The following is a 23349-nucleotide window of genomic DNA, read 5'->3' as shown; positions in this document are numbered from 1 at the left end:
TAATCATCCAGGTTGTGGCTCACATTGCACCGCAGAAATGCACAGAGGTGCCTGCTCCATGTTACCCTAACTGCTCAGAGCTATGCCCCATCAGCAATGAGCCTTCTTCAATCTCTCTGCTTGATTTGGGCCATTTACAATCCGAAGGGTTGCTCTCATTTCATTCCTCCCTTTCTCCCTGAACATTAACCTATTTCCTGACCATTAATTCACTCTCTCCCCACTCCCTGAATATAAACTCAGTCCCTCTCCAACTCCCTGAAAATTTACCCATTCTCTTCCACTCCCAAGCAACTCAGCTCACTAACCTTTAAACAAAATGTTTATGTGTGCTGCCACCAGTATTGCATCCTAGGTGGCACAGAATAAACTATCTGTTTAGGTCAGTCTTGTGTTACTGAAGACATCAGTGCCACTTTATCTCTATGACAGCACGATCAACAGAGTCCCTAATCTCTCTGCAGGTTGCCATTAGGCTGCTGACTGGGTTCAGTGATGTGGTGTGCTCACAGCTCTGGGGTGCAAAGTTGTTATATGCACAGTGTGTGCTATGTACTTACACTTGTGTTTTCCAGCCGAGGCAGACTACACTCCGAACCTGCTGGACGCCGATCACACCCCACAGATGAAGTTCAGAGACAGGCAGCGATTTTTCGAAGATGTGTTCCAGCCTGATGCAGATTTCTACCTCACCGCCGCACACCTGCAAATCGAGCACCAGAGGCGTAAGTAGAGTTCAGTGGGTGTGGATGAAGGATGATAGAAATTCAAATTGATAATTCTGAACGGGCAAGTGCAGGTAAAGAAAGACTTGCAATTATATAGTGTCTTTCACGACCTCAGGACGTCCTAAGGCGTTTTACACCAAATGAAGTACTTTTGAAGTGTAGTCACTGTTGTAATGTAGGAAACACTACTGCCAATTTGCACACAGCAAGCTCCCACAAACAGTAATCTGATAATGAGCAGATAATCTGTTGTAGTGATGTTGGGTGAGGGATAAATTTTGACCAGGTCACAGGGGAGTGGGACTAATTGGATAGCTCCTTCAAAGAACCAATACAGGCAAATGGGCCGAATGGCCTCCTTCTGTGCTGAATCATTCTGATTCGATGACCGATGGACGTCAGGCCCACCTTTTTGTGGGTCTTACATTCTATTGCTGGAACTCTGAGCTCCCCCATTGATCTGCTGAATTCTCCAAGCTAGTCCCATGCATTAGCCTGGCAGCCAAAAAAATCTACACCCATCTCCATGCTCTTCGTCCTCGGCTTCTTACATTGTTCCAACAAAGCTCAACGTAAGCTCGAGGAACAGCACCTCATCTTTCTATTAGGCACTTTGGTCTTCTGGACTTAACATGGAGTTCAACAATTTCAGACTTTAAATTAGCCCCTGTATTTCTTTCTTTTTTCTCTCATTTCCTCACATGGTAGCTGTTAATGTTGCTGCCATCATCATCCACACATCATCGAGAGCCATCTTTTGTTTCTTAACTTGTCCCATTACCTTTTGCATTACATTATCATCCCTTTTGTCATTCAATCACTCCTGCCTTCCATCCCATCACTTCCCTTTGTTCTTTCCTCCCCTCCTCCCTGCCTCTGCTTAAAAAATCTCTCCTCCCAAACCTTTTCCAGTTCTGACGAAGGGTTCGACCCAAAACATTAACTCTGTTTCTCCTCTCTTCGATGCTGCCTGACCTGCTGAGTGTTTCCGGCACTTTCTGTTGTTATTTCAGATTTCCAGCAACTGCAGTATTTTGCTATTGTATTAATGTTACAGTCGACGACCTTTCATCAGAACTGAAAGATGTTAGAGATTTAAGTTTTAAAGCCTAGAAAAAGCCAGGATTTAATGGTCAGGGAAACAGCAAAGGGAAGGTTTGTGTTTGGATTGCAGGCAGGAGTGATTAAATGGCAAAAGGGATGATGGTGCAAGGCTAAAGGGGATGATAATGGGATAAATAAAGAAAGGAAAGATGGGTCCAGAGAAGGTGTAAATGGTTACAACAGAATAGCAGAGGAGGGAGGGAAACATGGGAAATCTGGCAAACAGATGACTCCCGTGGCCCAGGAATGTGGCAGAGAAAGGTGGATAGATCGCAGGGGTTACGGACCACCCCACCAGCAGTATACCGATAGGGGATCCCCACCCCAAGCATCAACCCACACCTCCCCCACCCCACCAGCCATATACTGATAGGGGATCCACACCTCCTCCACCCCACCGGCCGTGTACCGATAGGGGATCCACACCTCCTCCACCCCACCGGCCGTGTACCGATAGGGGATCCACACCTCCTCCACCCCACCGGCCGTGTACCGATAGGGGATCCCCACCCCAAGCACTGGCCTACGCCTCCTCCACTCCCAGTGGCTCTGGTGTAGCCAACCTCCATTACAAGGAGTGTTTGGGGTCCTGGACAGTGGGAAGGAAGGAGGTGACTGCTCTCTGGTCTTCGCTGCTGACTGCTCTCTGGTCCCTGTTGGTGACTGCCCTCTGTTGGTGACTGCCCTCTGTTGGTGACTGCCCTCTGGTCTCTGTTGGTGACTGCCCTCTGTTGGTGACTTCCCTCTGTTGGTGACTGCCCTCTGGTCTCTGTTGGTGACTGCCCTCTGGTCTCTGTTGGTGACTGCCCTCTGGTCTCTGTTGGTGACTGTCCTCTGTTGGTGACGGCTCTCTGGTCTCTGTTGGTGACTGCCCTCTGTTGGTGACTGCTCTCTGGTCTCTGTTGGTGACTGTCCTCTGTTGGTGACTGCCCTCTGGTCTCTGTTGGTGACTGCCCTCTGTTGGTGACTGCCCTCTGGTCTCTGTTGGTGACTGCCCTCTGGTCTCTGTTGGTGACTGTCCTCTGGTCTCTGTTGGTGAATGTCCTCTGGTCTCTGTTGGTGACTGCCCTCTGGTCTCTGTTGGTGACTGTCCTCTGGTCTCTGTTGGTGACTGCCCTCTGGTCTCTGTTGGTGACTGCCCTCTGGTCTCTGTTGGTGACTGCCCTCTGGTCTCTGTTGGTGACTGCCCTCTGGTCTCTGTTGGTGACTGTCCTCTGTTGGTGACTGCTCTCTGGTCTCTGTTGTTGACTGTCCTCTGGTCTCTGTTGGTGACTGCGCTCTGGTCTCTGTTGGTGACTGCCCTCTGTTGGTGACTGTCCTCTGTTGGTGACTGCCCTCTGGTCTCTGTTGGTGACTGCGCTCTGGTCTCTGTTGGTGACTGTCCTCTGTTGGTGACTGCCCTCTGTTGGTGACTGCCCTCTGTTGGTGACTGCCCTCTGGTCTCTGTTGGTGACGGCGCTCTGGTCTCTGTTGGTGACTGTCCTCTGTTGGTGACTGTCCTCTGTTGGTGACTGCTCTCTGGTCTCTGTTGGTGACTGTCCTCTGTTGGTGACTGCCCTCTGGTCTCTGTTGGTGACTGTCCTCTGGTCTCTGTTGGTGACTGCCCTCTGCTGGTGACTGCTCTCTGTTGGTGACTGCCCTCTGGTCTCTGTTGGTGACTGCCCTCTGGTCTCTGTTGGTGACTGCCCTCTGTTGGTGACTGCCCTCTGTTGGTGACTGCCCTCTGTTGGTGACTGCCCTCTGGTCTCTGTTGGTGACTGTCCTCTGTTGGTGACTGCCCTCTGGTCTCTGTTGGTGACTGCCCTCTGGTCTCTGTTGGTGACTGCCCTCTGGTCTCTGTTGGTGACTGCCCTCTGGTCTCTGTTGTTGACTGTCCTCTGGTCTCTGTTGGTGACTGCGCTCTGGTCTCTGTTGGTGACTGCCCTCTGTTGGTGACTGTCCTCTGTTGGTGACTGCCCTCTGGTCTCTGTTGGTGACTGCGCTCTGGTCTCTGTTGGTGACTGTCCTCTGTTGGTGACTGCCCTCTGTTGGTGACTGCCCTCTGTTGGTGACTGCCCTCTGGTCTCTGTTGGTGACGGCGCTCTGGTCTCTGTTGGTGACTGTCCTCTGTTGGTGACTGTCCTCTGTTGGTGACTGCTCTCTGGTCTCTGTTGGTGACTGTCCTCTGTTGGTGACTGCCCTCTGGTCTCTGTTGGTGACTGTCCTCTGGTCTCTGTTGGTGACTGCCCTCTGCTGGTGACTGCTCTCTGTTGGTGACTGCCCTCTGGTCTCTGTTGGTGACTGCCCTCTGGTCTCTGTTGGTGACTGCCCTCTGTTGGTGACTGCCCTCTGTTGGTGACTGCCCTCTGGTCTCTGTTGGTGACTGTCCTCTGTTGGTGACTGCCCTCTGGTCTCTGTTGGTGACTGCCCTCTGGTCTCTGTTGGTGACTGCCCTCTGGTCTCTGTTGGTGACTGCCCTCTGGTCTCTGTTGGTGACTGCCCTCTGGTCTCTGTTGGTGACTGCCCTCTGGTCTCTGTTGGTGACTGCCCTCTGGTCTCTGTTGGTGACTGCCCTCTGGTCTCTGTTGGTGACTGCCCTCTGGTCTCTGTTGGTGACTGCCCTCTGGTCTCTGTTGGTGACTGCCCTCTGGTCTCTGTTGGTGACTGCCCTCTGGTCTCTGTTGGTGACTGCCCTCTGGTCTCTGTTGGTGACTGCCCTCTGGTCTCTGTTGGTGACTGCCCTCTGGTCTCTGTTGGTGACTGCCCTCTGGTCTCTGTTGGTGACTGCCCTCTGGTCTCTGTTGGTGACTGCCCTCTGTTGGTGACTGCCCTCTGTTGGTGACTGCCCTCTGTTGGTGACTGCCCTCTGGTCTCTGTTGGTGACTGCCCTCTGTTGGTGACTGTCCTCTGTTGGTGACTGCTCTCTGGTCTCTGTTGGTGACTGTCCTCTGTTGGTGACTGCCCTCTGTTGGTGACTGCTCTCTGGTCTCTGTTGGTGACTGTCCTCTGTTGCTGACTGCCCTCTGGTCTCTGTTGGTGACTGTCCTCTTGTCTCTGTTGGTGACTGCCCTCTGTTGGTGACTGCCCTCTGTTGGTGACTGCCCTCTGGTCTCTGTTGGTGACTGCCCTCTGGTCTCTGTTGGTGACTGCCCTCTGGTCTCTGTTGGTGACTGCCCTCTGTTGGTGACAGATCCAGCAGACGGAGTGAATACACACGCTGAAGATGGGCTGCTGAGATTTTAGTGTTTTTAGTGTCTAAAGTGGGGAAAAAAAGTTTCATTTCATTTCAATTTTTAAAAGGTTTTAAAATTAAATTTAGTTCTAGTTAAGTTAGTTAGTTTAGTTTAGTTTAAGTTTAGATTAGTCTAGACAAAGTAGAGAAGGAAAAGACCGCCAGAAAGACTACCAAAGAAAAAAAAACCCAGAGGAAAATAGAGGGAAAAAAAAAGCCAAAGCAAAAAAAAAAAAGAAACAAAAGAAGAACTACACAAACCAGTGAACGGCAGCCACACGGGGCTTCAGCAGCGGCGGTTGAGTCGGCGGCATCGGGACCGAGTTCGAGGAGGCGAGGTGACTCGGGCCGCAGCCCAGCGGTCCAGCAACCGGCACAGCCGAGGGGACTCGGGCCGCATCCCAGAAATCGGAACGCAGCCCGGCTTCGGGCACAGCGGAGAGGACTCGGGCCGCATCCCAGAAATCGGCACAGCCGAGGAGATCCGGAACGCAGCCCGGCAATCGGCACAGCGGAGAGGACTCGGGCCGCATCCCATAAATCGGCACAGCCAAGGAGATTCGGAACGCAGCCCGGAAATCCAGCAATCAGCACAGCCGAGGGGACTCGGGCCGCAGCCCAACAATCCAGCACGGGAAAGGCCCGAGGAGCCAGGCCAGCAGGCACAGAGACCTCTGAGGAGAAGGAGAGCAACCAGAAGGCTCGCAACCAAGACCGTGAGTACAGGGCCCAGGGAGGGAGGCCCAGGGAAAGGCCCGAGGAGCCAGGCCGAAACAGAGGCCCAGAGACCTCTGAGGGGGAGGGGAACAGCCCGAAGGCACCGGGAAACAGCGGCTCACAGACTCAGACCTGAGAAGGGTGAACCCAGGAGCCGAGGCCCAGCGACCACGGGGTCGGAGAGGGGGACCGGGAAAGTTCGCGAACAGAGAGAGGGTAACACCAAACCCGGGGCCCCAGAAAAGCTTATTCTAAGATCAACAATACTTTACCAAAAATGAGCGAATCAGAAGATCCACAACAGCCCCGCTTCCAGATTCCCCCCAACACCACAAAAAAAGCTATAAAAACGATCAAGCATGCTCAGATGAGAGAAAAACCAGAAACTCTCTTTACTGACTGTTACAACAATGGGACAAAAAGTAACCTCATATTCTACTCAGATCAGCCAGCGGCTTGGATCAGAGCAATAAAATCACACTATACCAGTGTTAAGCTAAAAAATACCGCAAATGGGTCCATAATGAAAATTAACACACCAGGAGACAGTTCAATCACGACTGTCAACGCGTACAATACCGGAACAATATTAGTGCAAGGCAACCTCGACAAATTTGCAACGGCCTTCAGGACACTGAAAAGATCAACTACGAGGGGAATGAACAGCCCCAGAGTGGCCCGCACTCCCCCCAACATTGACAACTTACCAGGAGAAAATCTGCATGGTCAAGGGATGAACGAGCCACACAGTTCAAACCAGACACTAACCCCGGGGAACCACAGCCACACGATACAACTGACAAACCCCAGCATAACTACCACGGAGGAAGCCACACATAGTTCCCCTACCATTCCCAGCCCACCAAGAGAAGAGCAGCATAGCCAGGAAGTGAGTGAGCCTTCCAGGGCCGACCAGCTTAGCCAGGAAGTGAGTGAGCCTTCCAGGGCCGACCAGACACATACCCCGGGATCACACAGCCAGATACAACCAAAAGATAAATTTAATCAATTAGAGATAGAGATGGTTAAACTTAGAGAGGAGGTCCTCAAATTGAATGACAAACAAAAGCAGGAGAGGGAGAGACACAAGAGAGAGCTGAATAGACTTGATAACCAGGTGAATCTACTTAAGAATCAGGTGAAAGAGCTGCAGGAAAAAGAAGAGAGCCATAGAGGAGAGAAAACACCATTAGACCAGCAACCAGAGACTAGAGATAAGACAAGACAGAGCCGGACGGAACGGCTGCACTCCCACACGGAACAAAAGCAACAGACACACAATACAAGGGGTGCCACACAGACCGACCAGCATACTGACTCGCAATCTTCCCCCACCACCATGGAACCACAAGCGAGCCGCTCACAAGAGGTACGCACACACCAGACACCCCAGCCCAGCACACACACTATGAGTCCAGGCGAAAGCCACCAGACAGTAAACACAAACAAGGCTGACGTCGTAATACTCATAGACTCAAATGGGAAATTTCTATGGGGGAAAAAGCTCTTCCCTAGCAGTAAAGTAGAAAAGATTTGGCGCCCAACAACAGACAGAGCCATGGGATGGCTGACCAAAGCCAGATTAGGCTCCCCCCAACACATAATAATACACACGGGCACAAATGACCTAAAGGCCAAACAGAAAGAGGTAGCAACATCGCTCAGAGCAATGATTAGGAAGGCAAGCAGTACATTTCCAAACACTAGAATCACTGTTTCCACAATATTGCCGAGAACAGACTTCAACAACAACACAATTCATGAGATAAATGCCAGCATAGCAACAGAATGCGAATCAAACCACAACGTACACCTGGCCCAACACCCCACCCTCGATGAAGAATGTCTTTACGACCACGTCCACATCCAAAGGCAAAAAATATCGATCTTTGCTAAAGCCCTGAAGGACGTCGCTTTTAACCGGGTCCATACCCAGACTCCAAGAGGAACCCCCCCCCGACCACCAGAGATCAGCGGGGTACATATCAGGAACACTACAAAGACCACCACCACACCAACCGAGACCGGAGAGGATCCCCATGCAAAACAACATTATCAGACCTGCACCACTCCTGTCCCACAGGGGAATAGGACCGCTACCAGCCAGACAGGGGGAGAGATGCACAGGACGTACGCAATACCTCAGACAGAAACAATCCATTAAGAGACAATAAGCAGATGTGCAGCAGCATCTACTTCTGCCTTATGGATCAAGGACTAATTAATAGAAAGAACTGTAACCAAATTGTATTAAGTTTTGTAGACAACTGGGGTGATTTTTTTTTCCCCCACACTTAGACACGACAAACACGTACCACTCTTTAACCTATCATAGAAAAAGATAAAACTTAACATGAAATCCTTATATATTTCGACCTGGAATATCCAAGGTCTACGCTCTTCAGTGCGAGAACTGAAGAGTAGGACCCCAGAGTTCATAGAGGAAACTAAAGATCTAGATATTATCATTTTACAGGAAACTTGGTATAAAGGAAAAGGACACACCGGCTGTCCCCAAGGGTACACTGAGCTAGTGGTCCCCTCCAATAAATTACCAAGTGTAACCCAAGGCAGAGACTCCAGAGGCATACTGATCTGGTTTAAAACAGAACTTAAGAATTACATCAAATTTATAAAAAAGGGCGAAAACCATATGTGGCTCAAACTTGAGAGGGAGATTATCTCAAACACCCAAGATGTTTACATTTGCGCACTTTATATCCCTCCAATCGATTCCCCGTACTACAAAGAGGACACCTTCTCCAACATGGAGAGGGAAATTATCCAATACCAGGCCCAGGGGAACGTGTTGATCTGTGGGGACCTCAATTCAAGAACGGGCGAAGAACCAGACTTCACCAATAATCAGGGAAACAATTACGTATTCGGGAATAACCACTTTGACATCCCTTCCCTTCCATACAGGCATAACTGCGACAAGCAGTCAAATACCAACGGTAAACAGCTACTACAGCTCCGTCGAAACCTGTGTCTGTACATTGTCAATGGTAGGTTCATAGGAGACCTCCTAGGAAGATCGACCTACTGCTCACCTCTTGGCTGCAGCACAGTAGACTATATGATTACAGACTTGGACCCATCCTCTTTCAGAGCATTCACAGTCAAACCACAAACAACACTGTCAGATCACAGCCAAATTACTATGTTTCTCAAAAAGACAGAAACAAACAACATAGAAACACAACCCAGTAAACTGTACAACACCAAAAAATCGTACAGATGGGCCAAAAATGACACGGAAAAATACCAGAAAACAATTAGCAATGCATCAACTCAAGCTCTCTTAGACACCTTTCTGGATAACATATACACTCACAATAAAGAAGGCGTAAACCGGGCAGTTAGTAAACTAAACAATATTTTTGATAATTTGGCAACAAATGCAAACTTGAAAGCTCGCAAGAACAAACCCAAAACAAAAAACTATGAAAAATGGTTTGACCATGATTGCCATAACATGAGGAAAAAACTTAGAAAACTATCAAACCAAAAACACAGACATCCAGAAAACGAGGAATTACGCCTTACTTATTGTCAGACGCTAACACAATACAGAAACACACTCAGGACCAAAAAAGAGCAATTTATTAAGAATACACTCAGCTCCATGGAGGAATCCATTGAGTCGAATTGTTTCTGGGACAACTTGAAAACACTACACAAAAAACAACACGACGATTTGTCCATTCAAAATGGGGACACATGGGTAAACCACTTTGAAAAATTATACCAGAAAAACACACTAAGACCAGAGCAACACCAAATACGCAAAAAACTGGAAAAGCTTGAAATGGCCATAAAAGATAACCAAAACCCGCTAGACGCCATAATAACAGAAAAAGAACTTCTTGAAAAACTCAAGGACCTGCGACCAGGAAAAGCTTGCGGGACAGACGGCATACTAAATGAGATGATTAAACACGCAGACGACAAACTGAAACTGGCTATCCTAAAACTCTTCAACTTGGTTCTGAGTGTCGGTTATTTCCCTGACATCTGGAACAAAGGACTCATAACACCCATATACAAAAGTGGGGACAAAATCGACCCAAACAACTATCGAGGCATCTGTGTAAACAGTAACCTGGGGAAGGTATTCTGTAGCATCATAAACAAAAGACTTAAAACTTCCTTGAAGAGCACAATGTCTTGAGTAAAAGCCAAATTGGATTCCTGCCAAACTATAGAACATCCGATCATATCTTCACCCTACAGACCCTAATTGACAAACACGTTCACCATAACAAAAGCAAAATCTACGCATGCTTTGTAGATTTCCAGAAGGCTTTCGACTCCATCTGGCATGACGGTTTATTCCTGAAACTTATCGAAAGCGGGGTAGGAGGGAAAACATATGATGTAATTAAATCAATGTATACAAACAATAAATGTGCAGTTAAAATTGGAGACAAACAAACAAAATACTTCCCACAGGGGCGGGGGGTGACGCAGGGCTCGCCAATCTCACTGACACTCTTTAATATTTACATTAATGGATTGGCAAAACTACTTGAACAATCTACAGCACCCGGCCTCACCCTATATGAATCCAAGGTTAAATTCCTCCTCTATGCCGACGACCTGGTTCTGCTGTCACCAACTAAGGAGGGTCTACAGCAGAACCTGGACCTGCTGGAGTCGTACTGCCAGACTTGGGCCCTGACAATAAATCCCAAAAAAACCAAAGTCCTTGTGTTCCAGCAAAGATCCAAACAACATGGACCCACAATAAATTTCACAGTAGGAACAACCAAAATTGAACAAACCACTCACTACACATACTTGGGCTTAAAAATCAGTTCTACGGGAAACTTCAAACTGGCTGTGAATGAACTGAAAGAGAAAGCAAGAAGGGCTTTCTATGCCATCAAAAAATCAATCCAAATAGAAATCCCAATTAGCATTTGGCTCAAAATTTTCAAATCAGTAATTGAACCAATTGCACTCTATGGCAGTGAGGTCTGGGGACCACTAACACAACAAGATTTTGCAAAATGGGACAAACACCCAATTGAGATCCTACATGCGGAATTCTGTAAAAGTATCCTCCGGACTCAAAGGAAAACAGTAAACAACGCATGCAGGGCGGAACTAGGCCAATACCCATTAATAATCACTATCCAAAAAAGAGCCACCAAATTTTGGAATCACCTACAAATGAGCAACCCCCAATGCTATCACTACGACGCCCTGAAATGCCAAGAGCTGACCATAAAGAAGAATACCCTCAGTCAACTAGTCCTGGGACTCAATAAAGTAATTAATAACAATACTAACAATAACCAGTCCCAGGACAGTGACAGGGTAACACAAAGAATTCGACCCAACACAATCGTCGCTAAGCAAAAGGAAAAATATCTGTCATATTGGGCAGAAACAACAAAAACCCAAAGCAAACTCAATTGCTACTTGGCCCTAAACAGACAATACAACATAGCTGATTACCTGACCATGGTAAAGGATAACAAACTGAGAAGAACCTTGACAAGGTACAGACTTAGCGAACATAGCCTAGCGATCAAAAAAGGCAGACACAGGCAGACCAGGCTGCCAAGAGAAGACAGGATATGCTCTCACTGCAGTCAGGGAGTAGTTGAGACAGAGATGCACTTCCTCACAGCCTGTGGAAAATATCAGGGCATCAGAGAGAATTTCTACCAAAAATTCTCACAAATATGCCCTGAATTCAGAAATCTGACTGACAACCAAAAACTCCCATTCCTACTGGGGGAGGAGAGAAGCTGTGTAACACTGGCGGCACACTATGTTACAGCTTGCCATGAACAGAGGGACAACCAGTAAACTAAGACAAGAGTATATATAAACAAGGTGAATGTATATTTATAAACTCAGGGATATACCTGTTTATACACTGTATGAATGGAACCGCGTTTATGTGTTCAACCATAAATGTATTTTGATGCTTTGGCAACATAAGATGTACCTTATCATGCCAATAAAGCGATTTGTATTGTATTGTATTGACTGCCCTCTGTTGGTGACTGCCCTCTGTTGGTGACTGCCCTCTGGTCTCTGTTGGTGACTGTCCTCTGTTGGTGACTGCGCTCTGGTCTCTGTTGGTGACTGTCCTCTGTTGGTGACTGCCCTCTGTTGGTGACTGCTCTCTGGCCTCTGTTGGTGACTGTCCTCTGTTGCTGACTGCCCTCTGGTCTCTGTTGGTGACTGTCCTCTGGTCTCTGTTGGTGACTGCCCTCTGTTGGTGACTGCTCTCTGTTGGTGACTGCCCTCTGGTCTCTGTTGGTGACTGCCCTCTGGTCTCTGTTGGTGACTGTCCTCTGGTCTCTGTTGGTGACTGCCCTCTTGTCTCTGTTGGTGACTGCCCTCTGTTGGTGACTGCCCTCTGTTGGTGACTGCCCTCTGGTCTCTGTTGGTGACTGCCCTCTGGTCTCTGTTGGTGACTGCCCTCTGGTCTCTGTTGCTGACTGCCCTCTGGTCTCTGTTGGTGACTGCCCTCTGGTCTGCGTTGGTGACTGCCCTCTGGTCTGCGTTGGTGACTGCTCTCTGGTCTCCTTTGGTGACTGCCCTCTATTGGTGACTGCCCTCTGTTGGTGACTGCCCTCTGGTGTCTGTTGGTGACTGCCCTCTGCTGGTGCATCTCCTGTGGCTGCATGGGAAGGTGCTGTGGGAAGGGAGTGATGGAAGATTGGACTAGGATGTCACGGAGGGAACTGACCCTTCGAAATGCTGAAAGGAGAGTGGAGGTGAAGATGTGTTTGGTGGTGGCATCTTACTGGAGGTGGCGGAAAAGGCGGAGGATGATCCATTGAATGTGGTGGCTGGTGGGGTGGATGGTGAGGACAAGAGGAACCCTATCGTATTTCTGGGGGTGGGGGGGAGGGGAAGGGGTGAGAGCAGAAGTGCGGGAAATGGGACAGACATGGTCGAGGGCCCAGTCAACCATGGTGGAGGGGAATCCTCAGTTGAGGAAAAAGGAAGACATATCGGAAGCACTGGTATGAAAGGTGGTGTGGAGATGCCGGAGTTGGACTGGGGTGGACAAATGTAAGACGTCACACAACACCAGGTTATAGTCCAACAGCTTTATTTGAAATCACAAGCTTTCAGAGCGCTGCTCCTTCATCAGGTGAAGTGGAGAAATGCATAAAGACACAGCTTATATAGTCAGAGAATCATGTCAGATGTTTACAGGAAGGTGGCATCGTCAGAACAGATGCGATGGAGACGGAGAAACTGGGAGAATGGAATCGAGTTCTTACAGGAAGTGGGGTGAGAGGAAGTGTAGTCAAGGTAGCTGTGGGAGTCAGTGGGCTTATAGTGGATATTGGTCGAGTCTATCCCCTATCCCCAGAAATAGAGATCGAGAAGTCGAAGAAAGGAAGAGTTGGAGATGGATCATGTGAAGGCGAGGGAGGGGAGGAAAGTTGATGAATGACAAAATGACAATGCAGCAGTGGCATTAGCTCTTCCACTATTTCTAGTTTAGTTCGAGAATTTCAATGAAACGCTCCATACACCTTAATTCCCCCGAGGGTCAGGCTTTGTAATACGTAGATTCAACAATAACACAACTCAAAGACTAAATAAGTGCAAACTATTCATATAAGAGATTCTACAAAGGAGTACTTACTGTAATGTTCCTACAATATTATCGTTATATAGTAAGATTCATAATGGAATCATAAGCTGTGTCCATAAACTATCAGGCTTTGATAATCACCAAGCCTGGGAGGTACTATAGGATGTCCTACCCTGGCTGTAGCTGCCCAGCTTAAACTGCAAACTTCTCCTATATTTAAAGCCCAAAGAGCTACAGCCCATGTTGTTGTGTATGTGTACCTTTAAGAGAATAACTGGTCTCAGACTGCAGTACCGGCAGTGACCACCCCTGTATAAAAAGGCGCTAGCAGCCTTCTGTAGTTTCAGTTTCCGATTGTCTCCATTCAGTAAAGACTTGTTAAACCAACTCCTGCATTCCGTGTCTCCATTAACACACGGATTTAATACTGGCGATGAGTAAGAAATGAACTTACCTGCAACTCGACAGCACCTCAGACGACGTTATTGACGGTCGAAGCCAGAACAGAGAAAAATAAAAAAATTATCCACAGAAGCTCGAGAAACGGGCGTCGACCGTGGGCAACCGCCCTCCAAATCATCGACTTGAAAAGTGCAGGAGAGACTGTCAAGAGCCAGGTTTGGTCTCCAGTCTGTGGTTTCCCAGCCAATCGGGCTGGTGGCAGGTAGTGCACTGATCCTTCCTGGGCTGCAGCGGGCTAGAGCTCGATCGGGTGGCTCTGCAACGGGGCCGGGCAGCGAGTCGGGAAGCAAAGAGAGAGAGAGAGGGTGGAGCACACAGGGCGCAGCCGGGCAGCGTTCGGACCTAAGAAGAGGGAGGGAAGTGTCCCAGAGAGTCCGCTCCATGACGGGAACGGTTAAAAATAAAAATACCGTGGAGAGCGGCGTTGACAGCAGCGGCAGCGGCAGGAAAGTGTGGGAGGTGCCATCTTAACTCGGCGGGGAAGAAGGAAAAGCACGGGAGGTGCCATTTTGATCCATCGGGGACGAAGGAAAAGCGCGGGAGATGCCATTTTAGATTTTCAAGATGCCAAAGACGGGCGATATCACTGCCTTCGATAATGCAATAGAAGACTGGACCACGTATGTGGAAAGAGTCGAGGTATATTGCGAGGCAAACGAAATAGCCGAGGAGGAAAAGGCATCGGTATTGCTAAATTTAATGGGCGCAAGAACGTACGGCCTATTGTGGGACCTGATTACTCCAGCCAAACCGAAGGCGAAGAGTTTTAATGAAATTGTTGCTATCCTACAGGAACACCTAAATCCTACACTGCTGCTGATAGCAGAAAGATTTAAATTCCACAGGAGAAATCAGCATAAAAATGAGAGCAATGCTGATTACCTTACGGAACTACGCAAGCTATCAAAGCACTGCCAGTTCGGAGCAGGACTGGCAGATGCCTTATGGGACAAATTTGTCTATGGACTCCTGAGTGAAGGAACCCAGAAGAGGTTACTCTCAGAGAAAGAGCTGACGTTAGATAAGGCTTTCAGCGTGGCAGTATCATACAAAGCAGCAGCAAGGGGAGCTGCGGAAATACAACAAAAGCCACAGGAATACGGCACCCACGAAATGACACGGGGATTTGCAAAATGTTATCGCTGCGGCAGAACAAACCATGACCAGAAGGACTGCTGATCCAAGGACAAAATATGCAGGCAATGCGGAAAGATGGGACACATTGCACGAGTTTGCAGGTCTGAGAAGAAGACCAATGACAATAAAAAGGCTACTAAGGAACCGTACAGGAAAGTACAAAAGATGACGGACAGTAGTTCCAAAGACCAGATGAGCGATAGTGAATCCGGGAGCAAGAGACTAAGCTGTCTCAAACTTCACAACGTAATCGCAAAAGAGGATCACCGAACCATGTGGGTCACCCTCACAATAGCAGGGTCCCAAGTCAAAATGGAATTGGATACAGGATCAGCTCTAACCGTCATGAATCGACGAGACTATGAGCGGCTATTCTCACACATACCCTTGAGAGAGACATCCATTGTCTTGAGGATGTATACGGGGCAAAAAGTATACACCAGAGGAAAAATAAGGGTGCCTGTCGAATACAACGGCAAGAAAATACGGAAATTGTATCTCTACATTCTGCAAGATGGTGGACCACCATTATTGGGACGTGAATGGATCAGAAAGATAAGTTTAGACTGGCACTCCATTCAGGCACTGACGGTGGCTGGTAAAAAGGATGATGACATCACTCCTGGACGATTGTCAACAATCTTAGCTGACGCCAAAGAGGTATTTCAACAAGAACTGGGCACTCTTAAAGGCGTAACCACCTCAATAAAAATAGAGGAGAATGCAATTCCCAAGTTTTTCAAAGCAAGACCGGTACCATATGCAATTCGCCCAGCCGTTGAGGCAGACCTGGAGAATCTGGAGAATGCAGGCGTGTTATCTAAGGTAGACTGGAGTGAGTGGGCGACACCCATCATTCCTGTCATGAAGAAAATGTTAAACAATAAGTCTGAGGAGCCAAGGAAGGTTCGCATCTGTGGGGCCTTCAAGGTGACAGTGAACCCAGTCCTTCACACAGTACAATATCCTCTTCCAAGGATGGAAGATATCTTCGCCTCACTATCTGGAGGGAAGCGTTTTACAAAAATTGATCTAGCACAAGCATATTTGCAGATGGAGGTTAAAGAATCCTCTCGGAAGTATCTTACGATAAACACTCACAAAGGTCTTTACCAGTATAATCGACTGGTATTCGGAGTAGCATCAGCTCCGGCGATATGGCAAAGAGCGATGGAACAAGTCCTGCAAGGGATTCCGAGGACTCAGTGTTACTTGGACGACATCCTGGTGACAGGTGAAGATGACAGTGAACACCTTGCCAACCTAGAGCAGGTGCTCACTAGACTACGTGAACATGGGCTACGAGCCAATCGCCCCAAGTGCAAGTTTTTTAAGAAACAGATATTGTATTGTGGCCACGTGATTGATGAAGAGGGGTTGCATAAGTCCCCTGACAAAATTGAAGTGGTAGTTAAGGCTCCAGCGCCTGAAAATGTGTCGCAACTGAGGTCATTCCTCAGATTGGTGAATTACTACCATAAGATTTTGCCGAATTTGTCCACAATTCTGCATCCACTGAACGCCCTACTACGAACGGCAGTAGCATGGAAATGGAGCGGTGAATGTAAGTGGGCCTTTCAAAAGAGTAAGGACCTAATCACTTCAAGAGAAGTATTGGCTCACTACAACCCATCACTACCGATAAGACTGGCGTGTGATGCGTCTCCCTACAGCATTGGGGCGGTACTGTCACATAAATTCCTTGATGGTTCTGAGAGGCCGATAGCTTTTGCGTCACGCTCGTTAACGTCAGCCGAGCGTAACTACGCCCAGATTGACAGAGAGGCCCTCAGCCTAGTGTGGGGGGTGAAGAAGTTCAATCACTACCTGCACGGTCAAAAATTTACTCTAATAACTGATCATCAACCTCTTGTCTCCATTTTCAACCCTCAGAAGGGCGTACCGATAATGACAGCACAATGGCTACAGAGGTGGTCCCTTTTCCTAGGGGCACACCAATATGACATCGAATACAAAGGAACTAAACAGCATGGAAATGCTGATGGATTGTCGCGCCTACCGTTGCCGACGGTGGAAGAAGAACTTGCAGTGGATCCAATGGAGATATTCCACTCGACCATAGTCGAATGTCTCCCTGTGACGAATGCAAACATAGAAAAGGAAACACGAAATGACCCGACACTATCCCGGGTCTATGATTTAACGGTGAAGGGATGGCCAGCACATGGCGAACCACTGCTGCCAGCATTCTCGCTGAGAAGAGAACAGCTGTCAGTGTGCAGAGGAACCTTGATGTGTGGATCCAGAGTAGTAATTCCACCCAAATTGAAGGATAGAGTGCTCAATGAGCTTCATGAGGGCCATCTGGGAGGGGTAAAAATGAAGAACTTAGCTAGAGCGTTTGTGTGGTGGCCGGGAATTGATAGAGAAATCGAAGAGATGACCAAGAGCTGTACAGGATGCCAGAAGGTCCAAAACGCCCCACCACAAGCCCCTCTACATCCATGGGAGTGGCCCTCATCTCCATGGCAAAGGGTGCACATTGATTTTGCTGGCCCCTTCATGGACTCGATGTTTTTAATTGCGGTGGATGCACATTCAAAGTGGCCAGAGGTAATAAAAATGTCCTCAACCACCACAGAAAAAGCTATTACAGTCTTACGAACCATATTCGCCAGGAATGGGCTGCCTGAACAGATTTGCTCTGACAATGGACCACAGTTTGTGTCTGAAGAGTTCCGGAGGTTCTTCAAGAACAATGGTGTTAAGCATTACACATCTGCCCCATATCATCCAGCCACCAATGGATTGGCCAAGAGGTTCGTCCAAACATTCAAGAAGGCTATCAAGGCAATGTGTAATGAAGATATACCCCTACAACACAAGGTGGACAACTTCTTGTTTGCCTACCGGAATGCGACACATGCGGTTACCAACCAAACTCCTGTATGATGTTCTTCAATCGAAGACTACGATGCCGCTTGGATTTGGTTAAGCCGAACATCAGAAGAGATGTGGAGAACAGACAGTTTCAGAATATGAATGAAAGACCGACCAGGAGTTTTAAGATAGGTCAACCAGTTTTGGCCTGGGACTACCGCACAGAAAAATGGCACCCAGGAATGATTTGTACACGGCAAGGACCTCTCATGTATACTGTGGACGTTGGAGAGAACATTGTAAGACGCCATGCTGACCAGATTCCAGAGTCACGGGAAAACGTCAACTCCACACCACGATCTGATACACCTGGCGATGAAACCGACGTACCAATTGCATCTACCTCAGAATCGGTGATATTGGAAGCAGATGAACCAAACAACGACATTGATCCCGACTCAACCTTGCCAGAAGAACCTGATACCCCAAAGAGGCGTTATCCAGACAGAATCAGGAAGCCTCCTCAAAGACTGAACTTATAATTGCTTAACCTCAACCAATGTATCTAGCAACCGTAATTGTGATTGTAATTAGTTATCATTTAGTTGGTAAATGAATGTTATGTACTGTTTATCTAAAAGGGGAGGAATTGTTGTGTATGTGTACCTTTAAGAGAATAACTGGTCTCAGACTGCAGTACCGGCAGTGACCACCCCTGTATAAAAAGGCGCTAGCAGCCTTCTGTAGTTTCAGTTCCCGATTGTCTCCATTCAGTAAAGACTTGTTAAACCAACTCCTGCATTCCGTGTCTCCATTAACACACGGATTTAATACATGTGACTCTGGTTACCTCATCAATCAAATCATTAAGCTGAACGACAGTTATCAAACAAAACATTCCATTTTGTCACATCGTTATATTATTACATCGTTGTTACATCGTTATATTATTACATCGTTAAATGGAACTACTTGTTACATCATTATATGGAACTACTTTGGTTAGTATATTTATATTGTTACTAGCTGGGGGTGCCCGGCGGTGCCGAGGCTTTTTTGAGGGCATGTTGTTGTTGGAAGAGAGAGGGAGCGACTGGGGGGAAGAGAGAGAGGGAAGGAGAGAGAGAGAGGGAAGGAGAGAGAGACTGGGGGAGAGAGAGAGAGAGACTGGGGGAGAGAGAGAGAGAGAGACTGGGGGAGAGAGAGAGAGAGACTGGGGGAGAGAGAGAGAGAGACTGGGGGGAGAAGAGAGAGAGAGAGAGATTGGGGAGAAGAGAAAGAAAGAGAGATTGGGGGAAGAGAGAGACTGGGAGTGTGAGAGAGAGAGAGAGAGAGAGAGAGACTGGAAGTGGGAGAGAGAGAGAGACTGGGAGTGAGAGAGAGAGAGACTGGGAGTGAGAGAGAGAGAGACTGGGAGTGAGAGAGAGAGAGACTGGGAGTGAGAGAGAGAGAGAGAGACTGGGAGTGAGAGAGAGAGAGAGAGAGACTGGGAGTGAGAGAGAGAGAGAGAGAGTCTGGGAGTGTGAGAGAGAGAGAGAGTCTGGGAGTGTGAGAGAGAGTGGGAGTGTGAGAGAGAGAGAGAGTGGGAGTGAGAGAGAGTGGGAGTGTGTGAGAGAGAGAGTGGGAGTGAGAGAGAGAGTGGGAGTGTGAGAGAGCGAGAGAGAGAGAGTGTGAGAGAGAGAGAGAGTGTGAGAGAGAGAGTGTGAGAGAGAGAGAGAGAGAGACTGGGAGAGAGAGAGAGAGACTGGGAGAGAGAGAGAGAGAGGGAGACTGGGAGAGAGAGAGAGAGGGAGACTGGGAGAGAGAGAGAGAGAGAGAGACTGGGAGTGTGTGAGAGAGAGATTGGGAGTGAGAGAGAGAGAGAGAGAGGGGGGGAGACGAGAGAGAGAGAGAGAGAAGGAGAGAGAGAGAGGAGAGAGAGGGAAGGAGAGAGAGAGGGAAGGAGAGAGAGAGAGGGAAGGAGAGAGAGAGAGGGAAGGAGAGAGAGAGAGGGAAGGAGAGAGAGAGAGGGAAGGAGAGAGAGAGAGAGAGAGACTGGGAGTGTGTGAGAGACTGACTGGGAGTGTGTGAGAGAGAGAGACTGGGAGTCAGAGAGAGAGAGTGGGAGGGAAGGAGAGAGAGAGGGAGGGAAGGAGAGAGAGAGAGGAGAGAGAGAGAGAGAGAGAGGGAAGGAGAGAGAGAGAGAGAGGGAAGGAGAGAGAGAGAGAGAGGGAAGGAGAGAGAGAGAGGGAAGGAGAGAGAGAGACAGAGAGAGAGGGAAGGAGAGAGAGAGACAGAGAGAGGGGGAAGGAGAGAGTCAGACAGAGACAGAGAGGGAAGGAGAGAGAGACGGGGAGAGAGACGGGGAGAGAGAAAGAGTAGAGAGACGAGAGGGAGAGAGAGAGAGACGGGGAGAGAGAGAGAGAGAGACTGAGGGGGAGAGAGAGAGAGACTGAGGGGGAGAGAGAGAGCGACTGAGGGGGAGAGAGAGAGACTGGGGTAGAGAGAGAGAGACTGGGGTAGAGAGAGAGCGAGACAGGGAGTCAGGGAGTGGTGGAGACAGAGATGCACTTCCTCACAGCTTGTGGAAAATATCAGGGCATCAGGGAGAATTTCTACCAAAAATTCTCACAAATATGCCCTGATTTCAGAAATCTGAATGACAACCAAAAACTCCCATTCCTACTGGGAGAGGAGAGAAGCTGTATAACACTGGCGGCACACTATGTTACAGCTTGCCATGAACAGAGAGACAACCAGTAAACTAAGAAAAGAATATATATAAACAATGCGAATGTATATTTATACACTCAGGGATATACCTGTTTATACACTGTATGAATAGAACTGCGTTTATGTGGTAAACCATAAATGTATTTTGATGCTTTGGCAACATAAGATGTAACTTATCATGCCAATAAAGCGATTTGAATTGTGAATTGTGAATTGAGAGAGAGAGAGTGGAGAGACTGGGGGGAGAGAGAGGAGAGAGACTGGGGAGAGAGAGGCTGGGGGAGAGAGAGAGAGAGAGAGAGAGACGGGGAGAGAGAGAGAGGGAGAGACGGGGAGAGAGAGAGAGGGAGAGATGGGGAGAGAGAAATGCATTTCCTCCTAAAATGCGAAAAATTCAACACATCAAGAAACATATTATTCAACAAGCTAAGCCAAACAACCCCAGATTTCAAGGAATTGGATGACCTGTCAAAATTGAGATTAGTCCTGGGAGAAGGAGACAGACCATACCTTGGGGCCAAATATGTAACAACATGTCACAACCTGAGGACTGTTTAAAATTAAAACTGTTTAAAATTAATATTGAACGTACCAAATGAAGTAGAAAGACTGTTTAAAATTAATATTGTTTAAAAGTAATATTGTATGTACCCAACAAATGTCAAATCGATTGACACCTACAGAATGTTGGAAAACTGTACCTTTTTGCTATGTAAGCTTTGGCAATATGGTTCTCTGTAAACTTTCATGCCAATAAAGCATTTGAATGGAATGGAATGGAATGGAGAGGGAGGGACGGGGAGAGAGAGAGAGGGAGACTGGGGAGATAGAGAGAGAGCGACTGAGGGGGAGAGAGAGAGCGACTGAGGTGGAGAGAGAGAGCAACTGAGGGGGAGAGAGAGAGCGACTGGGGGGGAGAGAGACTCGGAGAGAGAGAGAGAGTAGAGAGACTGGGGGGAGAGAGAGAGAGAATGGGGAGATAGAGAGAGAGAGACTGAGGGGGGAGAGAGAGTCTGGGGGAGAGAGAGAGAGACGGGGAGAGAGAGAGAGAGAGAGAGAGAGTAGAGAGACTGGGGGGAGAGAGAGGAGAGAGACTGGGGGGAGAGAGATAGAATGGGGAGATAGAGAGAGAAGAACTGAGGGGGAGAGAGAGAGTGACTGAGGGGGGAGAGAGAGAGAGACGGGGAGAGAGAGAGGGGGAGACGGGGAGAGAGAGAGGGAGAGACTGGGGGAGAGAGAGAGACTGGGGAGAATAGATAGAGAGAGACTGAGGGGGAGAGAGAGCGACTGAGGGGGAGAGAGAGAGACTGGGGGAGGGAAAGAGACGGGGAGAGAGAGAGGGGAGAGAGACTGGGGGGAGAGGAGAGAGACTGGGGAGAGAGAGAAAGAATGGGGAGATAGAGAGAGAGAGACTGAGGGGGAGAGAGAGAGAGACTGGGGGAGAGAGACAGGGAGAGAGAGAGAGAGACGGGGAAGAGAGAGAGAGACTGGGGAGAGAGAGAGAGAGAGAGCGAGTGAGAGAGAGACTGGGGGGGAGAGAGAGAGAGAGACCGGGGGGGGGTGGGGGGGGGGGAGAGAGAGTGAGAGAGACTGAGGGGAGAGAGAGAGAGATGGGGAGAGAGAGAGAGAGAGAGAGAGAGAGACTTGGGGGGAGAGGGAGAGAGTGGAGGGAGAGGGAGAGAGTGGGGTAGAGAGAGACGGAGAGAGAGAGAGACTGGGGGGGGGAGAGAGACTGTGGGGGGGAGAGAGAGACTGGGGGGGAGAGAGAGAGACTGGGGGAGAGAGAGACTGGGGGGAGAGAGAGACTGGGGGAGAGAGAGACCTGGGGGGGAGAGAGAGACCTGGGGGGGAGAGAGAGACCTGGGGGGGGGAGAGAGAGACTGGGGGGGAGAGAGAGACTGGGGGGAGAGAGAGACTGGGGGGGAGAGAGAAACTGGGGGGGAGAGAGAGAGAGACTGGGGGAGAGAGACAGGGAGAGAGAGAGAGAGACGGGGAAGAGAGAGAGAGACTGGGGAGAGAGAGAGAGAGCGAGTGAGAGAGAGACTGGGGGGGAGAGAGAGAGAGAGACCGGGGGGGGTGGGGGGGGGAGAGAGAGTGAGAGAGACTGAGGGGAGAGAGAGAGTGAGAGAGAGAGACTTGGGGGGAGAGGGAGAGAGTGGAGGGAGAGGGAGAGAGTGGGGTAGAGAGAGACGGAGAGAGAGAGAGACTGGGGGGGGAGAGAGACTGTGGGGGGGAGAGAGAGACTGGGGGGAGAGAGAGACTGGGGGGAGAGAGAGACTGGGGGGGAGAGAGAGACTGGGGGGGAGAGAGACTGGGGGGGAGAGAGAGACCTGGGGGGGAGAGAGAGACCTGGGGGGGAGAGAGAGAGACTGGGGGGGGAGAGAGAGACTGGGGGGGAGAGATAGACTGGGGGGGAGAGAGAGACTGGGGGGGAGAGAGAGACTGGGGGGGAGAGAGAGACTGGGGGGAGAGAGAGACTGGGGGGCAGAGAGAGACTGGGGGGCAGAGAGAGACTGGGGGGGAGAGAGAGACTGGGGGGGAGAGAGAGACTGGGGGGGAGAGAGAGACGGGGGGGAGAGAGAGACTTGGGGGGAGAGAGAGACTGGGGGGAGAGAGAGACTGGGGGGAGAGAGAGACTGGGGGGAGAGAGAGACCTGGGGGGGAGAGAGAGACCTGGGGGGGAGAGAGAGACTGGAGGGGAGAGAGAGACTGGGGGGGAGAGAGAGACTGGGGGGGAGAGAGAGACTGGGGGGGGAGAGAGAGACGGGGGGGAGAGAGACTGGGGGGGAGAGAGAGAGGAGAGAGAGACGGGGAGCAAGAGAGAGATTGGGGGGAGAGAGAGACTGGAGGAGGGAGAG

General features: G+C 49.3%; 1 protein-coding gene across 1 annotated transcript in view; it reads left to right on the top strand.

Moving 5' to 3' along the window:
* LOC147108485 (dysbindin) overlaps nucleotides 1-23349 on the top strand; it is a 327345-nt gene that overhangs the window by 97891 nt on the left and 206105 nt on the right. Inside the window, exon 2 of the mRNA XM_086005136.1 lies at nucleotides 576-725. Coding sequence (XP_085861262.1) covers nucleotides 576-725 — 150 coding nt within the window. The remainder of the gene's footprint in view (nucleotides 1-575; nucleotides 726-23349) is intronic.

Source organism: Somniosus microcephalus, chromosome 13 (genome assembly GCF_052327205.1).
Source record: "Somniosus microcephalus isolate GS21.2 chromosome 13, FLI_Smic_1.0, whole genome shotgun sequence".
NCBI classification, from domain to species: domain Eukaryota; kingdom Metazoa; phylum Chordata; class Chondrichthyes; order Squaliformes; family Somniosidae; genus Somniosus; species Somniosus microcephalus.
This window is presented reverse-complemented; position numbering and strand designations above follow the sequence as displayed.